The sequence below is a fragment of the Ovis aries genome, chromosome 5, assembly GCF_016772045.2.
Source record: "Ovis aries strain OAR_USU_Benz2616 breed Rambouillet chromosome 5, ARS-UI_Ramb_v3.0, whole genome shotgun sequence".
In the NCBI taxonomy this organism is placed as follows: domain Eukaryota; kingdom Metazoa; phylum Chordata; class Mammalia; order Artiodactyla; family Bovidae; genus Ovis; species Ovis aries.
The window spans coordinates 78,964,113-78,983,729 of record NC_056058.1 but is presented as its reverse complement, the minus strand read 5'-3'; the positions used below and the strand labels follow the sequence as shown (position 1 = coordinate 78,983,729).

General features: G+C 37.3%; 1 protein-coding gene across 10 annotated transcripts in view; it reads left to right on the top strand.

Annotated features, from left to right (window-relative positions):
- Window positions 1–16,958, top strand: part of SSBP2 (single stranded DNA binding protein 2) — a 312,716-nt gene extending 295,758 nt beyond the window's left edge. For 6 of the 10 annotated variants that reach the window (XM_027970493.3, XM_042250727.2, XM_027970492.3 and 3 more), the window contains 2 exons: window positions 2,846–2,944; window positions 12,008–16,958. In XM_027970493.3, coding sequence (XP_027826294.1) covers window positions 2,846–2,944; window positions 12,008–12,037 — 129 coding nt within the window. In that variant the 3' untranslated portion in view covers window positions 12,038–16,958. Of the gene's footprint in view, window positions 1–2,845; window positions 10,856–12,007 lie in introns of those variants that run through there. The other 4 variants (XM_060415978.1, XM_060415977.1, XM_060415976.1 and 1 more) reach the window with 1 other exon arrangement.
- Window positions 16,959–19,617: the final 2,659 nt, after the last annotated feature.

The window sequence follows — 19,617 nt, the reverse complement described above, 5'->3', positions numbered from 1 at the left end:
AAATTTCCTATTTTAAAAAGTTGTTAGACCAACATAACCATTTTTGTGCACTACAGTCTTGTCTTGTGGATGAAATCTACTGGAGATACTACACAAAAACAGAGCTGCAGTTACAGGCAACGTATAGACACTTCATTGCCACCCACCATCATAACCTGCTCTGGGCTGGTGTTTGGAACCATAACCTGCTCCCTCACCCCAACCTACAATGCCAATACTGAGTATGTCTTTCCCTATATCCTCATCATGTCATCCAGGGACCATCAACAGCACTGTGATGGTTTCCTTAAGTCTCCCCATTGAGCAACTTCTGTTGTTTTCACAACATTTTACAGAATTTACCTCACTTTTTTTTTTAATGTCCTATATCATTTCACAATGTTCAGATACACCCTATGACCTAGATAGGAACAAGTTTCAGAGATCTGATACTTAGTTTAGTTATGTATAAGGCTGTGTCCTTTTAACTTTCCACCCAATGTTCTTACCTATACCACTACCTGCTCATAAAACAGCTTAACACTGAGTCACCACGCTATGAAAAGACTGCAGGGAAAGCACCACCATGAAGTATTTTATAAGTATTTAAATATTAATGTACTGTTACTTTTAAACTTCAAATATTTTAATTGACACTTTGAATCAGGAATCAATATGAATGTAGCCAGACTTTCAGAGTTGTAAATTAAGAAATGTTACCACTTATATGTAGAATCTTAAAAAAAGGTACAAGTGAACTTATCTACAAAACAGAAATAGAGTTACAGATGTAGAAAAGAAGTTTATGGGGTAAGCGGGGGAGGGATAAATTGAGAGATTGGGATTGACATACACACAGTACTCTAAATAAATAAATAACTAATATGGACCTGCCGTGTAGCACAGGGCAGTCTACTCAGTACTGTGTAATGGCCTGTATGAGAAGAGAATCTTAGAAAAAGAGAATGGATATACGTATTTGTATAACTTACTCACGTGCGATACACCTGAAACACAACATTGCAAATCAACTATACTCCAATTTTAAAAAAATGTTTAAATATGAAATGGAAAATTTGTTAAAGGAATGATACATGGCAGAAGTGCAACAGAGTCTGGGAGCACCCCAGCTTAGTCAGAGATGCTGATCCTCTCAGGGTATCTTGCAGGCTTCTGACTAGGGGTCTGAATATTACACAAGGGTGGAGAGGGCTTATTTCATCATTTTTTTGAGTACGTCAAAGTATACAGCTCAAATACCCTTATAGAGCTATGTTAGATTATTTTTTACTCCAAGATTACGGTTTGTCCATGAAATGACAAATCTGTCTGGACCAAAAAGACTGCTAGACTTGGGGTAAATCTTACAATATTTTTAAAAATAAATTTTCCCTTTTTTTGAACTGAGTCAATATTATCATTCCTTATTTTAAAACAGTTAATTAATAATTTATTTCAGTGAGTTGTAGCTTAAGTAATTGCACCTCAATTTTACTTAATTTTTTTTCAGGAAATCAAGTTATCCCTGTACATTTCAAAGTTAAGTTATTTTATACTTAGGAAATTCACATTTTCATAGGAAAAACAATTGTCAAAAAAATAGAACCCTCTTTATGCCATTAAGCAGTGGTTCCTGGGCCCTTGGGGTTCACTGGCTAATGGAGCTCCTATGGACTTCAGAGAATCTGTCTTCTCAGATCCTCCCTCTGAGGTGCAGAGCATGGCAAGACACGAGCTGTATTTCCACCAGCTCATCTACCTGTTTCTGCTTTACACTGTAACCATATTTTTTAAAAGCCTATATTCTTCTGGGAATAACTCATTGATGAAATTTTCATTTTTATGACATAAGTCAGAATCCTCAGAAATTTTCTTTAAAAAAATTTTTTTTTAAACTTATTCAGAAACAGAATATAAATGGCAGTGACTCAGGAAAAGACTCCAAAGCCTGGCTTCCATTTGAAATACCAAGTAAGAGTTTTCACCCTCGCCATTTATTTTTGCAAGAATCCCTCGGTCACAGCCGCAGCTCTGTGTGCTGCTGGCCACTCTGCATTCCCCATCGAGGTGGAGTGTCAGATGACCTCATGTGGCTAAAACCACACAGTAATAATGGGACCAGAAAATTTAAATAGAGCATAAAGCAATATACTGCTAACTTAGTGTTTGACTGGATAGCTCCTATCAACCATTTTATCCTAAGAGTTTTGAATATATCTACTCAAACAAATGGTTGGAAAAGATTCGAGATCACTCCACACAGGAGCCTCCTTTCCCTCTACAAGTACATACTGAGTTCTCAAGTTCTAGGGTATTTATTCCTCTTGTTCTTAACTATCGTTAAATATTTTCCTTTCTTTCCTTATGGTTCATATAAAAGTAATGGCTAAAATCGTGTTACTTACGTAAAACGCATGTAGAATTAAAGGGAAATGTTTATGAAAATAGTGACCTTCGAATCTGCTTAGTAAAATCACCCAGGGAAGGCATCGTTCCATCCTTTCTAATCAATGGGTAGCCCGCTCTGTTCATCATGGGCCGCCTGGAAATGTTTCTTAAAATCTCCAGAGTCCTAGGAACTCCATAAACTGAAGGTGAGATTTTGAATAAATATTGATTCTGAGATTAACATGAAGAGTTATGGGGAGTTATTTGGGGTTTCTGTTTTTTAATTTTCATTTGGGAAAGTATATAGGTCTTGTCAAGGTACAAAGGATGAGCTGGAATCCATGGTAGAAGTCTGAGGTAGGAATTATGTCTACTTTGTTCTTAGAGATGATGCTATAGATTCCATGTTTGAAACAGTACAATGTAAAAGGGAAATTAAAATCTTAAAAATGCTTTGTTTTCTAAATCTTGTTTACAGAATTCTCCCAATAATATGAGCCTGAGTAATCAGCCTGGCACTCCAAGGGATGATGGTGAAATGGGGGGAAATTTCTTAAATCCTTTTCAGAGTGAGAGTGTAAGTATTCCCTTGACTACATTATTATATCCAGATTTTATTTCTGAAGCTCTTCTTTAGAATAAATGCATGAAGCCATTTTATGACTATTTAGAGTTCAATAGGTTGATCTTTTAAGAGAAAATAATGTGGAATTTCTTTGAAAACATAAAAAAATGTACTTTCAACTCTGATTATATGTACATGGTTACAAAAATGAAAATTCTAAGAACAATTTTTCTACAGAAATCATGCATTATGAAGGAATCTGCTAGAAACAGGTTGCACATTTGATCACCTTCCTCAGTCTCCACGTGACTGAAGCGTCCTGGGTCACCCTTTGAGGCTCTGAAACTTGTCTCTAAGATGCCTGTGCTTCACACTCTAGACTTTCCTGCCTGGTGTGTTAATGCATTGTTTACATTTAACCTGAACTAGATACATCATTTTTTGTGAGACTATAGTTTTAAACAAAGGCAGCGTTCATGTCTACATAAAAATAGACAGCAGCAGCTGCTGCTGCTGCTGCTGCTGCTGCTGCTAAGTCACATCAGTCATGTCCAACTCTGTGCGACCCCACAGTCGGCAGCCCACCAGGCTCCCCCGTCCCTGGGATTCTCCAGGCAAGAACACTGGAGTGGGTTGCCATTTCCTTCTCCAATGCCTGAAAGTGAAAAGTGAAAGTGAAGTCGCTCACTCGTGCCCAACTCCTAGCGACCTCATGGACTCCAGCCTACCAGGCTCCTCCGTCCATGGGATTTTCCAGGCAAGAGTGCTGGAGTGGGGTGCCATTGCCTACTCCAGACAGCAGCAGGGAAGCAATAAAATTCATTCCTTCATTTAACAGTTACTGAGCACTCGCCAAAGCAATATGCTAGGCACTGGAGAGACCAAAAGGGCAACATGGCATCTTTCTCAAGGAATGATCACACTAGACAATAGTTAACTAGCTGTTTTTTTCACACTAGAAATACCTGTAGAATTTTTAAAAATACAATTTCCCAGAAGCCTCCCTAGACCCAGTGACTCAGGATTTCCGGGAGTGGGGCCCAGCATACTTCCAGGTGAAAAAGCTTCCTCAGTGGTGCTAATCCACGTTCTCTACTAAGAATGACTGAACTGGAATGAAGAACTTCAGAACCCAGGCTGGTTTCATGTCCACAGGGTCAATGCCTCCAGTACACGTGCTGCCATTATTAAAATTATGGAGGATCTACCAAACTATAAGCAGGATCAGAAGAGAAACCCTTCTGATTTTACCTTCATTTTGCCCTAATTCAGCCTTTACCAGAGATCAGAATTTGAAGCAGTAGCTTGTAGCACGCCTAACTAACCCAGAATGACCATGTCCCCAAATGGAACCCAAGATTGAGTGTTCCGTGGATTCTTCTACTTCTTGGTATTGACTTAGCACCTCTACCTGGGACAAGACTTCCTGTAATTTGACACTTGACTTCTGTTAAAACTAGACATAAGATTACACTGATTTTTAGTTTGGCTTTTATTTGCATGCTATATACAATTAGTGGGAACAAGAAAGGTATACATAAAAATTTATATTTAAAAAAATCAAAGGATTAGCCCATCAGTGATGAGGAAACAGAAAAATGTGAGAAACTTTGTAGTTTGTCATAACGCTTAGGGTTATGGGATTTTGTTTTTTTGGATCCTGGTTCTTTCTCTAGTTTGCTTCAAGACTATGGACAAATTAATTTTAATTAGTTACTATTCTCTTTATCTAATTGGAGACATTAATTTCATTTTATGTTAATTCTTCCAGTAACAAAATTTTATAATTCAGTGAGGTAAATGATAATTAATTCAGTTCAATTAGACATGTGTTGAGCCTGTAGTATGCAGAGCACTAGGTTAAGGACAAAGTATTCTGAAATAAACATAACACATCCCTAACCTCAAAGAATGCAAATCTGATGGGGAAAATGTGTTCACACAACTAATTAAACCACGTGTCAGATTAACAGGTACTGTTAATAGATAGAAACCATGTGTTTAAAGAGCACTGAGGAAATTTATTAGCTTTGTATTGGACAAGAAAACTTCTTTAAAGAGATCCCATGTGACATTAGAGGCCGGGACGAGAGGAACTCTCCCCACTCTTCCTTCCCAGACTCCTTGTTGGTGACAGCTTGTTCGTCGGGGAGGGGCCAGCTTCATAGTGGGCATCAGAGAGCTTTTCGTGGTGATCAGAAAACCAGAGAGAAGGGGAGTTTAAAATCTACTTTGTGTAAACACCAGCCTTGCCCTCTGGCCCCAGGTGGACTATGCACACACCAAACAGCACATCCCTTTGGGACTGTGTGCACAGCATAGAGAGCAGCTGAGCAGGGCTTCCCCCTCCCCTAGCCTGGCCTTGCTACCCTTGAAGCCAGGAAGGAGGTAAAATGCCAAGCTGCTATGCAGAGTTACAAAAAAACAAAAAAACAGAAAGCTCCAGCCTGTCTCCCCTCCCCTCTCTCGTCCCCACTAGAAAAGTCCCCCAAAGAGAACTACTTGGATGGGGGTGGAAAACCTGCCTCTGCCTGGAGTGTAGCGCAGCCCTGGAAGCAGGTAGCGCAGCCCTAGAAGCAGGTCCACGCTGGCCACCGGCCATCCCCGCCCCCACCCTGTGAGGGGGTCTCCACTATGAATGACGCCCTTGATAGGGATTCTTCTACTGCATTTTTGTTTGCACTTTAAAAGATCAAGAAACGGAGCAGAGAGGAGGAAGACAAAAGAAATTCATGGCAAATTGTAGTAGTATGTAGACATATGTAGACAAATGTAGTAAGGCCTTAAAGCTGTAAATAGACTTGGTATCTCTCCTAAGTTAGCTTTACTATCATCAAGGAAAAGCAGAACTGCTTAATGAATTCAAAAAGAAAACATTTCCCGTGACTAGACATGCAATCAGATTCTAGTGTTTAATGCACATAAAGTCTGTAAAGCCAAAATTTTTGAGCAGTCTGCCTTTTGAGCATTTGTCACTCTTTATTTTGAAGTTTAACCACAGAAGAAGCCTGGGAAGGAAGCAAACATCTATTAACTGATTGTTACAGACACTGTCCCAGTTATTTCATACATGCTGCTTAATGTAATCCATATACAGACGGAAATGTCCACCCAAAGGCAGAAACCTTGAAGTGCCAACACACTTTATGTAGAAAAATGTGAACCAAAAAAATAGAGCCATTATTCAGACTCTTTGGGGCGGGGGGAAATCATAAACAAGCCTTTATTTCAAAAAACAAAGATGCCCCCTAGTGTTCAGACTCTAGAAAATGTTTGGTTTTGAAAACAATACAAAAAGGTTTAATTCAAAATAGTGTTTCATGCCTCTCAGGAGAAAGCAGTCTTATTTCTTGAATTAATTTAGCATAATACTTCACCTTAGCACTGAACTATAATCAGCTGAGCAAACGTGCTGTCAAAATCATGTTGCCAAATAGGAATTATCAACAAGGCAGTAGATCATTTCTTATTACCCTTACTGCCTTTTGTCATTTTCTGCTATTGCAAAGAAATCACATATGCCCCCATGTATTTTTTTAACATAGCCACATACACACTAGATTTATTTCACTTTAGTTCAGCTCAGGTACCTGTAATATTATCTCTTATTTAATAAGAAAAGAAAATATCTAGATGCTTAGAAATAAACATAGGATCTGAAGTGTTCTTAAAGTGTGTGAACAGAAATGCACACACATTGGTTGAAGATTTAATGGATACTTCCGATGAAGTCCACGGTACCTGAAGTGGGTATAATAAATTCTCTGGTTCATACTACACATGCTAAACCAAACACTGACACAGTCAACAGTTTCGTAAGGCCAAACTGTTCCCATCTGACGGAGGGGAACCTGATGTCACAGCCTCCCGCGTAAACACGGGAATATTCCATGGCGCACTGACGCAGTGGCAGGACAGAAGCGTTGCAGTGTGGCCTCAGGACAGTGCGCCATGAGTATTTCATGTCTCTAAGCACGATACCCTGTTTAACACCTACTCTCTCTTTACTTCTGGAAAAAAGTCAGCTGTTTCTCTTCTGCTTGAATAGCAACCAATAGCAAAATTCCTCTTTGCTTGCACATTCTGTGAGTTTTCCTAGAAAATTTGTAATTTCCCTCAATCTCACTTAGTTGAAGCAGTTTCAATAAAAGCAATAGCAGATAAGTGGTTTACAGCCTTAGCAGTGCAAATAGCCCGTCATTTATATAGACACAATCTATTTTACTATTTATTAGTTTATATTATTTTGTAACTATATATTATTTAGTAACTATTTTACTAGTTACACACAATCTATTTTACTATTCCAAATATACTCAGAGCCTCATTTTACAGTTACTTGTACTTTCAAATTTTAAATTTTATTAGATGCTTGCTAATTTTTCTGAGTCGTGTTGCTTAGAGATGATGCTTCCATCCTTTCTGACCAAATCTGGCCCTGACTTTCTTGGTGTACCCTATTTTTCCACCCAATTTCTTCCCTGAATAAACCTAACTCTCTTTAACTTCCCAATGAATCTGTAACAGATTCTCATTTTACTGTAAGATTTGCTTAAGACATTTGAAATACTACAGATTTAAAATCTTAACAATTGCTAGTGTTAAGAAATAGGAACAACCAATAAACATGCTTGGTAGCAGGGCATGTCCACATATATTTGTTTGGATATATGCATGCTTTTAAACAGTGTATAATTAGAATGAATACTGTAATGTATTCTTAACAATATTACCTAATGTTACTTGACATATGAATGAACTGGAATAATCCTTATGAAAAAAGGATTCAGGGATTTTTAAAATCCGATTATTCAGGATGTGCATTAAATGAGATGGTCTGTAGAATTAATTATGACTTACCCAGAAAATTTTTCCAACATACCCTTTGAAGTCCTTTCAGAAAAGCTTTAAAGGCTTTTACTGTTTTTAGATTGGCACAATATACCCATTAAAGTCTTTGTCTTTAAAATAATGATTGATGATTTTGCTGTGTTGTCTAAAATTAAATCCAGTTAAAATTTTCAGGTCCTAAATTAGACTAGCTACATCTTAAGGGTTTAGTAGCCATGTGTGGCTAATGGCTGCTGTGCTGGACAGCACAGAATAGAACATATCCATCATCACAGAAGGTTCTGTGTGCAACATGACTGATTCACTGATTCTTACTATAAATAACAGTAGCCATAGAAAGCATCCCTGATCTGGGAAGATCCCCTGGAAAAGGAAATGGCAGCCCACTCCAATATTCTTGCCTGGGAAATCCATGGACAGAGGACCTTGGTGGGCTACAGCCCATGGGGGTCGTGAAGAGTCGGACACAACTTAGTGACTGAACAGCATCAAATTTCCTGTGCCCATTTTGCCATATTCTGATGTTTTCTACTTTTAATAAAACATTGGTATCCATTTATTTTCTTGTTTAGTCTTGCTCCTAAATGTCAAATACCAAAATGTAATCGTTTGTCAAAGTCTGTGGATAGTTTGTGGCAGCATGCTGCCGTTCCTTGTCGTGGAGATTTGCATGGTTTCTCCTGATGAGTTGGGGGTAGATGCCCTCCCATCACAGGGTCAGGGTGGGCTCCACTTCACAGATCCTTGTCTATGATTGTTTGGGGTTTGGGGCTTTATTTAGCTTTGCTTTTTGCTGCCACTATCAAGCTTAAAGGGGAAGACATTGTCTATCAAATCAAATTCCCTTTGTCTTTTCTAGCAGTCTCCCCTTTTATCAACCTACTCACTGTACTCCAACATGGAAAGTCAGTAACATGTCTAATTTAGCTTTTCTAGACTGAATGGAAATTTGAGGCTATTAAATGATAAACAGGTAGATTTTTTCTTGATTGGACCTGTGTTTAAAGGATTAACAATCCTCCTCTTAGGCTCTGGTGATCCGTTTTCAGGCCTAGTCATCTACTTTTACTCAAGATCAATGTGGGGTTTTGTGTTTAAGCCATAGATCAAACTGATGCCTTTCAGTCCAGACTTCTGCCAGCTGAACCACTGTCGCCCTGCACTCTTCCCTGGGAAATCCTGCTTTCTCCATATTAACACATCCATCCATATCTAGTCCACACCTTATACCTCATTTCTGATTCCTACACCACCTTAGCTCATCTGGAGTTCACATCATCTGTTCTCTCTGCTGCCTTTTCAGAAGGTTCATGCCTTTCTTCTCAGGATCATCATTGTTCCTGGTTAAGCCCTTGCAGAATGGACCAAACCCTCTCACTTTATCTGCCTCTTTCCATGAGGCACAATCATTAGTACCACATTAAAAGGAATTCCCTTTTGCCTTGGTCCTCAGTTCAGTTCAGTCTCTCAGTCATGTCTGACTTTTTGTGACCTGTGAACTGCAGCACGCCAGACCTCCCTGTCCATCACTAACTCCTGGAAAACTCATGTCCATTGAGTCGGTGATGCCATCCAACCATCTTATCCTTTGTTGTCCCCTTCTCCCGCCTTCAATCTTTCCCAGTATCAGGGTCTTTTCAAATGAGTCAGTTCTTCACATCAGGTAGCCAAAGTATTGGAGTTTCAGCTTCAGCATCAGTCTTTCCAATGAATATTCAGGACTGATCTCCTTTAGGATGGACTGGTTGGATCTCCTTGCAGTCCAAGAGACTCTCAAGAGTCTTCTCCAACACCACAGTTCAAAAGCATCAGCTGATGTACTGGAGAAGGGAATGGCAAACCACTTCAGTATTTTTTGCCTTGAGAACCCCATGAACAGTATGAAAAGGCCCTGGTCCTCAGTTTTTTATAAAACATGTCAAGTATTTAAGACCTCGTATTTACATCTAATCTGGAAACCCCCTTCATCCAGAGAACATTCCATTTGTAGCAGATGCTTCTCCCATGACAGATGATCTAGAATGTGTTGTCCAAGACAGAGGCCACCAGCTGCATTTAAACAAGTTCAAGTTAAATCAAGTTAAAATTTTAGTTCCTAGCCACGTTTCACGTGCTCAAGTTGCCACATGTAGCTAGTGGCCTTCGTGCTGGACACCACAGGCTGTGGAACGTGGCCACCACTGAAGTAAGTTCTGTTGGGCAATGCTACTCTAGAACTCTTCCATCACAGTCTATTCCTCAAGAGTATGAGGGCACATGGAAGCCCTGTTTACAGGAGCCCAGACATTTAGCAACCTGCATGCTCATCGACAAAGGAATGGAGAAAAGATGTGGTGCCTGTACACAATGGAATATTACTCAGCCATCAAGAAGAATGAAATAATGCCATTTGCAGCAACGTGGAGGGACCTAGAGATTTTCATGCTGAATGAAATCAGGCAGAGAAGGAGAAATATCATATGGCATCTCTTATATGTCAAATCTAAAAAGAAATGATACAAATGAACTTACTTACAAAACAGAAAGAGCCTTGCAGACTTAGAGAACAAACATGGTTGCCGAGGGTGAAGCATGGAGGAAGGGATAGTTGGGGAGTTTAGGATGGACATGTGCACACTGCTGTATTTAGTTTTTTTTAATCTGTGTGTTTTATTGAAGTATAGTTGACAGACAATGTTTCAGGTGCACAGCAAGGTGATTCAGGTAAACATACACACGTATCATTTTTCAGATTGTTTTGCCTTATAAGTTATTACAAAATATCGACTACAGTTCTCTGTGCTATAGAGGAAACCTTTGTTGCTTGTTGCATATCTATTATTTTTCAATTAGAAATCTAGCATGTGTTCATACTAAGTCAAACAAATGGAATCCAAATGTCAAATTTTTTAGTTAGGTAAAAATTCATGTTTTCCAAAATATATATTATACATACTGTTTACATATATATACACACAAAAGCTTTTCTACTGTACTTGATAGACTTGAGAAAGAACATCAAACACAACGGTGATGGAGAAATTGAAAAACAAACTAAATGAAATTGGGAGCACTGAATATGAAATAGAAAAAGTGAAACAAACTAGATAAAAATAAAAGATCATATAGTCCAGGTGTTTTTAAACATGGCTGCTCATAAAAACACATCTGGAGTTGTGGAGAAGAAGTAATACCTGGGCCTTATTTAAAGTAGATAACCAGCAAGGACCTACATTATAGCGCATGAAACTCTACTCATCGTTATGCGGCAGCCGGAGAGGAGGGGAGTTTCAGGGAGAATGGATACACATGTGTGTATGTCTGAGTCCCCTCACTGTCCCCCTGAAACCATCACAACACTTAACCAGCTATACCCCCAATACAAAACAAAAAGCTTTAGAAAAGCTTTTTATGATGGTATATTGTCATCATTATCAGAATAACTGCTCTATTTATCATTTATAAGACTATGTTTCCAAATTTCTGAAAGCCTCGCCTCTACCAGTGGTCAGCCTCTAACAGACAAGTAGCACGTGGCGGCAGAGCCCCTACTCCCACCCAGAAATGCTTGTGGATTGAGATTGGAGTCAGAGTTTCAGGGAAGTTTATATGCTGAAGTATAAATCAGACTCGTTAAGTATTGATATTTTTCAGTGCTCTAGTGAGGATTTCTTATGGCCAGCTAGAAGTTCAATTATTAATCCAGCATTTACTGAGCACATTTCTGTGTTTCCAATAAATACATAGTTTTAAGGGGTTTATGTTCAAACCTCCCAAAACCCCTTTAAGATTAACACTATCATTAAGCAGAATTAACAGGTAAGGAAACAAGCACTGAGAGGCTAGTAGCCTCCCATCTTAACCAAGCTAGCAGAAAAACGAAGACTAGCCTGCCCCCCATACTTATTTCATATGATTCGACCTTGGGCTAGATTTTTGTCCTAGTTGTTCCAAGGGCCCATAAAACCTGAATCTGGCTAGAAGAAAAAAAGCTAAGGGACCAGGTACCTATCAGCCCCTTATGCTCAGAGAGAGGAACAGGACTGGTTGCTTTCCAGAGGAAATAGTTAACATTTCAGGACAGTCAATTCTATATAATTTACTCTTTTCCTGCTTTCTAAATTTTTATGGTGTATTAAAAGCTTGTTCATAAAAAGCATTAAAATTCACAGTTACTGTTGTTTACCAAGGGGGATGTCAGTGGCCTATAGAATTGTTGTTAAAATATGGATTCTTCTCTCCTAGTACTCCCCTAGCATGACAATGAGTGTGTGATCCATTACCAAGTCTCCTCATGGAAACCACAGTGAGTCAGCCCTTCACAGAACTACTACGGAAGAAAATTATTCATCACAGTGTACAGTTAAACAAAGGAATCTCAGTCACACCAAACCAACCTTTTTATTTCCTGCTCTCTCCCCTATTTTGTGAAGAAAGCGGGTCCAAACGTGATTCGAACAACTGTACGGAGCGGCGCATTAGAATTGCCCTCAACTGAACTGCAAATGATTATCTGTGTATGTATATGTGTGGGAAAGAGAATGTACTGTATGTGTGTATGTTACATGGACACACGCACATACATACATTGACCCACAGGACATTGTAAAATAACTATCACATGACATCTTACGTAGAAATGAGTAGGGACTTTTATTCCATCCTTTTTTTCACGTTTACATTTTAATTATTAAAAGTTGCTCCTGCCCCTCCCTGAACTATTTTGTGCTGTGTATATCACTGCTTTATATAAGTTATTTTTTAAGGTGAACTCAGATGTTATGGTTTTGTAAATGTCTGCAATCATGGATAGGAATAAAATCGCTTATTTGAGAGCTTTCATTAAATCGCGTGTGATGCAAGTTATCCTGTGAATGACAACGTGTACTAAGGAAAGAAGTGTGTCTTCATCTTTATGTCAAATCAAACAATTTCTCAGTAACCTTCAGTGAGTATTTTTGTACTTTTTATGTAGGGAAAAAACTTCAAATCAACAGAAGCTTAGCTGGGGCCTAACAGTATATTTCTGCAGTAACTGCTCTAGGTGGAATTCTTGATTTGGCTTAGATGATACAGAAAATCAGTAATTAGCCTCAGTTGCTTAGACCATAGCAATAAAGTGCCAGGGGTCATCATATTTTTAGCAACACATTTTCTCTTTAACACGATAAAGCCCAGACATAGTAACTATTTGCTTGAATTAGTCACTTGTCACCAGGAATGCTAGAGCTGTTTTTTAGTAAGATACTAATGTGAAATGGTGCCTCATTTTTATTCAGACTTCTTGTGAACATTTTCACACAGACACTGCAAAGAGATACATTCAAATGATTGAGGCTTTTAGCACAAAGGAGAAGGAAAATTTTAATCACACCCCAGGGGTTCTGGAGTGCCGCTTGTCTACCCAAGTATCTTACTAGTGGCAGAATTGACTGTGTCCCTACTCACTGGCAGCAAAGCAGGTGCTGTGTTCCCAGGATATAGGACTTTTATTAGAGGGAAATTATTGTAGTCACTGACATCAGTCATATTCTACTTCATATAACTGTTCAGAAAACATTAGAAAATTTTAAACAAAACACTTCCCTTATGAAAACATATCGCTCTGTGGCCCTTTTCAGATCTTTTGTGTTTCCTGTGTTCCATCATACATGTAAACACCAAAGTTATAATGGAAAAGTGTGGAGACCAACTTTAGACTCTGAAAGCTAAGATGCTGATCCTCCCTGTTAAAATTGTAAACAACTATATATCCAAACTCAAGAGATTTTGAAAAGCATTGTTTAATATCAGGTAAGGGGCATCCATCTTTCTTGAGGCAAATGGTCTCTAAAGTGACACTTAGGCATTATATTTACTCATCATTGATCCTAGATGACTTACTTCTCTCAAATCCACAAGGATTTATTCCTTCTGAAAAGAAAGATTTTTGCCTGTGCATGACAGGGATGCTAGGCAGAACTGTTAAAAGGGGAAAAGGAAGTTGAATTAAAATTTATGTTCCAGATTTAAACTAATCAAACTAGTTGCCATTAATCACACATTGTGCAGAGGCTAGGACTGCACACTGGAGAACAGCTTCAAGCTTTCAAGCTGCAGACAAGCTTTCATGAAAAATTCAGACCTCAAGGTCTTTAACTCAAGCCAGGGTAGCCTGAAGATGACACCTTGTACAGACACGTGAATTTTCCAAGGATAAACTTTATGATAGTTGTGTGAACACTGACCGTCTTGTGATAAGCTTAATCTTATAATGCTAGAATTTTGAAAATTTTGTTGACTCTCTTCTCCATTGTTACTGATCTTGAATTTCTTTTATTTGCCTTCTAAGAAGGTATTGTTTCTTATTATCAAAGAATCATGAGCATGATTTTACTTGCTCTCATTTTGGGGGTAATATTAGAATGTGGATGGCAATATGGGTCCCATTATTTCTAGCCTATTTGGTTTAAAAAAAAAAGTAAAAACCAAGGTATAGCAATCAATTCAGCTTAAGTATTTCTTTTTCTCTTGGACCCCAGATTAAAAATAGCTAGTCTTTTAAGTTCCTGACAGTTGAAAATTTGAAGACTCTGTATTCAAGGAAACCAGAAAATAAGGATACTTAATTCTAACATCAAATAATTTTCTCATCCACCAAATGGAAAACAGTATATCTGTATATTAATTTTGTTTGGGAGTTGAATCATTTAAACCTTGTCCTTTTCTCTTTTCACCTCATGCATTTGTGTTGGTCTTTATGTATACTACCCTTTCCTGAGTTACTTTTAACATTTCATCTCACAGTAACATTAGCAATTCTTGCCTACATTGAACATATAAAATATACATGTGTAATATAATAATAAATAGGTGAAAACATTCTTATCACTGTACTTTGCGTTCTGCCTAACTCACCATAGTTGAAAATATATGACAAGTTATCTCTAAGGTATGTATGTCTTTAATCAGCTGTCTTTCTTCTGGCAAAATTGCACATGGGAACAGAGTCTGGAGGTACCACTGATCTGGTAACAACCCACAGCTTTGATGGGTGAATGTTAGTGCTTCTTCCCAAGTGTTCCAGTTTGGACTCAGTTTCTGATGAACAGGAATTACATAGCTAAGAATGTGAGGTTGAGATTTCTCTATGGCCAGAAAATTAATAAATCTGCTCCGTGAGTCATGGAAAGTGCCTACAACAATCATCTCTCTCCAGGAATAAAATAGCAAAAACATCCATGTCTTTTTTTATGATTCTCTAAGCATTCTGAACTCTATTGCATTTCATAGGCTCATTCAGTTGACATTCTTCCTATGGTTTGAAAGAGCAAATGAAAATAAAGGAGTTCAGTTTGGAAAATGCAGAAGCCCTACATCTGTCCATACCTTTTTCCTATCATTTCATTCTGAGAATATATACCCAGGCATTTAGTACTGAGCCCTTGGCAAAAAGTTTTCCACAGTCCTTAATGCCATGAAGTCTTCATTGGCCTTTTTCTTCATGCCTCCCTCCCAATCTCGCATCCTCCAGTAGAAATAAAAAGTAAACATTTTTACCCACCCTTAGGGTTTTCTTCATACAGTATACAGTTTTCCTAGGGGAAAAAAAATTTACAGTTTCCACTTTTAGATTGTCACCATTAATTGTGTCAGTGAACCATACCTTGAGAAATACTGGAAAGGTGAACCACTATCAACACACTTCCATTTGGCATATTATACTTGTGTGTGTGTGTACATGTGTGTTGGGGGAAGCAATGTGAAGTTTGCTCACAAAACACTTCCATTATGACTTGGATTGGGTAACTATTAATTCCTCCCTTTGATTGTGTTTTATCTCAATGGTAAAAATTAGCTGATTTAAGTCATTTGGGATGGACAGAGTAATGCAAATGTAAGCAGACGGCCCCGCCTGCTTCACACCCTGTGCTAGCTTGTCCACGATAGGCTTTCTTACGAAGGCACTGCATCTAAAGGTAAGAGCGTAAGGGCCCACCTAAATCCTTGGTCACTTCACTGCCATGAATTGTGCGATGATTACAGTCTTTCGATGTAGACATGTGTTTAGAAGAAATTGAATTCACATTCATCCATTTCACCACAAGTGTCAACTTTACCCATGGACTGTAATTCAGATTGAAAGGAAGGACCTACAGATGAAAACACCTGAGACCTCTTTAATTACTTTTCTGAACTTTGTGCTAAAGAGAAATTCTGAATTGAGTAAGTCTCCCAAGGAGTATTTCCTCTAAGTTCCCCATTTTAACTTAGTGTAATGGTCTTCCTGAATAGAAGAAAAATAATTTCTATAAGTAGTTTCATGTAAATACTTTTGCTGTCTACAACCTTAAATATGTAGACAAATATATAGATACTATAAAGTTTCAAGTGGGATTAAGTCTTTTCATGTATAGAATTACAGTTTATCTTCCACCACCTCCCCTCGTGGATTTACCGTCTTCAGGACTGGACTCACTTCGACTATCTCAGTCATTGAAATGTAATATTTTCCTGGAAATATTTGGCATTTCCATTTTTTAAGTGAGATGTGCAATTAGCATGACAAAGGCAAGTATTAATATTCCTAGAAAAAATATTTATTCCCAGAACTTATTTGCAGTTAACATTAAAACTTTATCCCACTTTCTCTTTTGTGTGTGCCAAATGACCTCAGTATATTGCCCAGAAAATGAAATTTGGATTCTCCATAGTGTTCTCAGAACACAAGACAATGTGTTATCTAAATTACCATCATGTCCTGACAGGTAAATGCAATTAATCATCTACTTATTAGAAAACAATTCAAATAACCTTTCTAGTTTACATAATTTGAAAGTAAATCCTCTTTAACCTTAGCAACACCTTAGAAATGCTTTTAATATAAACAACAGGTTCAAATATGTATGTGACTTTCTGTTGTATTTCAGAATAATTATCCATGCATTGAAACAATTTAAAAAACTTCACAGAAATTATATGTTATAATGAATAAAGAACATGGTGTTGTTTCAAACATGAATGGACAAGTCTTTACAAAGCAGATTCTTTTATAGCCATCAGCTTATTGTATTGTTTAACTGTGATTTTAAGAATTTAAGATGTTTTCTTACTACATGTATTTAAATGTTACTTATAATGTCTTCCTGGAAAAACAATTATTTGTAAGGTTTTTATAAATGCACAATTAATGTATAAATATAGTTGGAATCTGGGATGACTGTTCGTAATCAACTATTTTTCATTCTCCCACGGCCACCAGCTACCTGATACGTTTTGTAAATTCAGCATCTTCTGTGTGTGTGTGCACACGCATGCACACGTGCATTATTACATTTTCAAATGGATTTATCTCTGTTTTTGTAAAAATATCTGAGCTATTCATGTAGTGGGAAAGGTTGCCATAAAGATGTACATAAATATCCACTCATTTCACACATTTTCACATTTAATGTTAAAATGCAGTATTTCATTTACAGTTTCTACCTTTTCATTGCTAGACTAACTTTATTACTTATTGAAAAAGTAAAGGAAATTGTTCATATAAAACTAGCACAAATGCTTTCTGGATGATAAGAATTGTAACTAATGTGGACATCTGTGTCTCTAATTGAATTAGATGGTCTGCTTTATGGAAAACCAGCAGTCTTGTATCAAAGAATTTATTTATATGCATTTAAATAGGTTATGATGAGTGTCTAGCTTTTTATAGTCAGATAACTAAACTTTGACTACCAAAAAGTAGTAATATTATTAGCAAAATTAATGGATAAAAGTTCAGTATTTTATTCCAAGTAGGATTACACATAATGCAGAAGTCTGACGTTATGCACATAATTCATGTAACATTATGCTTCTTCTCAAGTACATTCATCTTTCTAATGAATTACACAGATTGTCACCTCAGTTCACCATAAGCATTTATTTACCCACATGAAGATTCTGAAGTAGGTTCTGTGCACAGCTCTATAGATAAGAATATAGAAGGAGGATGGTCTATAATTGAGGTTAAAAATAATTCATCCTAGGAATCAGTGGAAATATATAAATTATTTCTTCAATAAATTCTTACATACTGTTTCTGTAGTGTTTAAGAGGATTTAATGTTAATGATTTCTAGCATTATGGTTTTGATCCAAATGGGGTCTTCTAGTTCAGTGATGCCACACATTTGTACATAGTGTTTAGAGCGGAAAAAACTGTAAATCCTATTGGTCAGACACCTTACTGAGCTAAAGGTTACCTCAAGTAACTTATTAAAATGACAGTGTTAGCAAGATGTCTGGATTTCTGGCAGATGGAAGGTAGGTAGCAAGGCAAGAGAAGAGTCCTTGAATTTAAAACAGCTAGCATCCTATAACAAAGAACTTTTTCAGAAGGCGTTATTTAAACTATTTCTGATTGTATGGAAGTGGCTGTTTATGGCAATAGCATCATGTAGGTTCAGAACAAGAGTAACACAGATAAACAAAAGTCAGTAGAATTGGTTTAATTTCTCCTCGGCTCCTTCTGGTGAGTGAGATAACAGTAAAAGTAGGAAAGGAAGGGTGAGGGGCCGGGTGCACACCCAGTCCCACACAGTAAGACTCATCGAGTGTTCCCATAGCTCAGTGTATCCCTCAAGGTAAAATAAACCCTGTATATCTGGAAAGGCATAAAAGTTAAAAAGAAATTATACAAGTTTTATTCCCTGCAAAAACTGTCTGATGAAAAATATGGTAGTGCTTTTTAGAAAGCCCTCAAGTCAATAGACATTACACATACAAGTGTTATCTGTCTCATTCAGTTTGCAAAGTTTCCCTTGAAGTCTGTGGGGCTCAGCTTGGCTACAGTTGCATTTCTCTTTGCCTTTCTCAAATTTTCCTCACGTGATTTTATCTTTGCATCTTACAGCACATAATTCTTGATGGTAATAGGAAGGAAGCTCTTGATATCTACTCATGTCACATGGAAAACTTTGCTTTTAAGTATGCTCACAATATAATCTTGGTTATCACATATAAAATACAAAAATTTGAATACAATTTGTAAAAGAATTCAGTGTTTCTTGTTTTTGTAAATATTGTTTCAGGGAAAGAAATAGTTTAAGAATTGAAAATCAAAAGTATTCTCTTGACAGTCTTATTGGTGCTTACTGTTTTGTCATCAAGTTAGTTATTATTCACTTATGACTGAAGGGATGTTACACATATTTAACAGTCTCAAAATTGTTTTAGTAGAACACATGGATAAATCATGGAAAGTAATATTCATTTTAATTTTGAGAACTCAGCATGGTATGTCAACAAGCAGTTACTAGCCAAATGTCATATATTTAATTGATCTTTGAGAAGTATTACCTAGGTACAATTTTTTGTTCAGTTGAAAAACCTCCAGAGAACTGAATTTATACCCACTGAAAAAGACAATACAGTGAACACGTAACAAAGATAATAAGCCATGTATGAAAGTGTCACATGGAAATAGAGCACCAGCAATTGCAAGAGACACATCTCACCGTAGAAGTTCTCAAACTAATACCCAATTCAAAATTGAAATGCTCAGCAAAAAAGTTAATAAATTGATTGACCCCAATAACCAAATCAAAACCAACACAGGAGCCATATCTAGTTTGACCATAGGTAGATTAATAAGACCACTATCAGTATTTCTAAGATAATGATCTCCACAAAAATCAAACCACAACCAAATTCTCAATATTGAGACATCAGTGTTTAAAATTCAATCCACTTAAGCAAAAATTCCTTTTGAAATAGGCAACACAGTCTTCTCAGTTTCTTCCCCAAAAGAAGTAATGCTGAAAGATTTCCGGTTGTAAAACTATATGGTCCAGTGAAGCTCAGTTTAGAATGTAAAGCATTTGAAGTTCAAGTCTA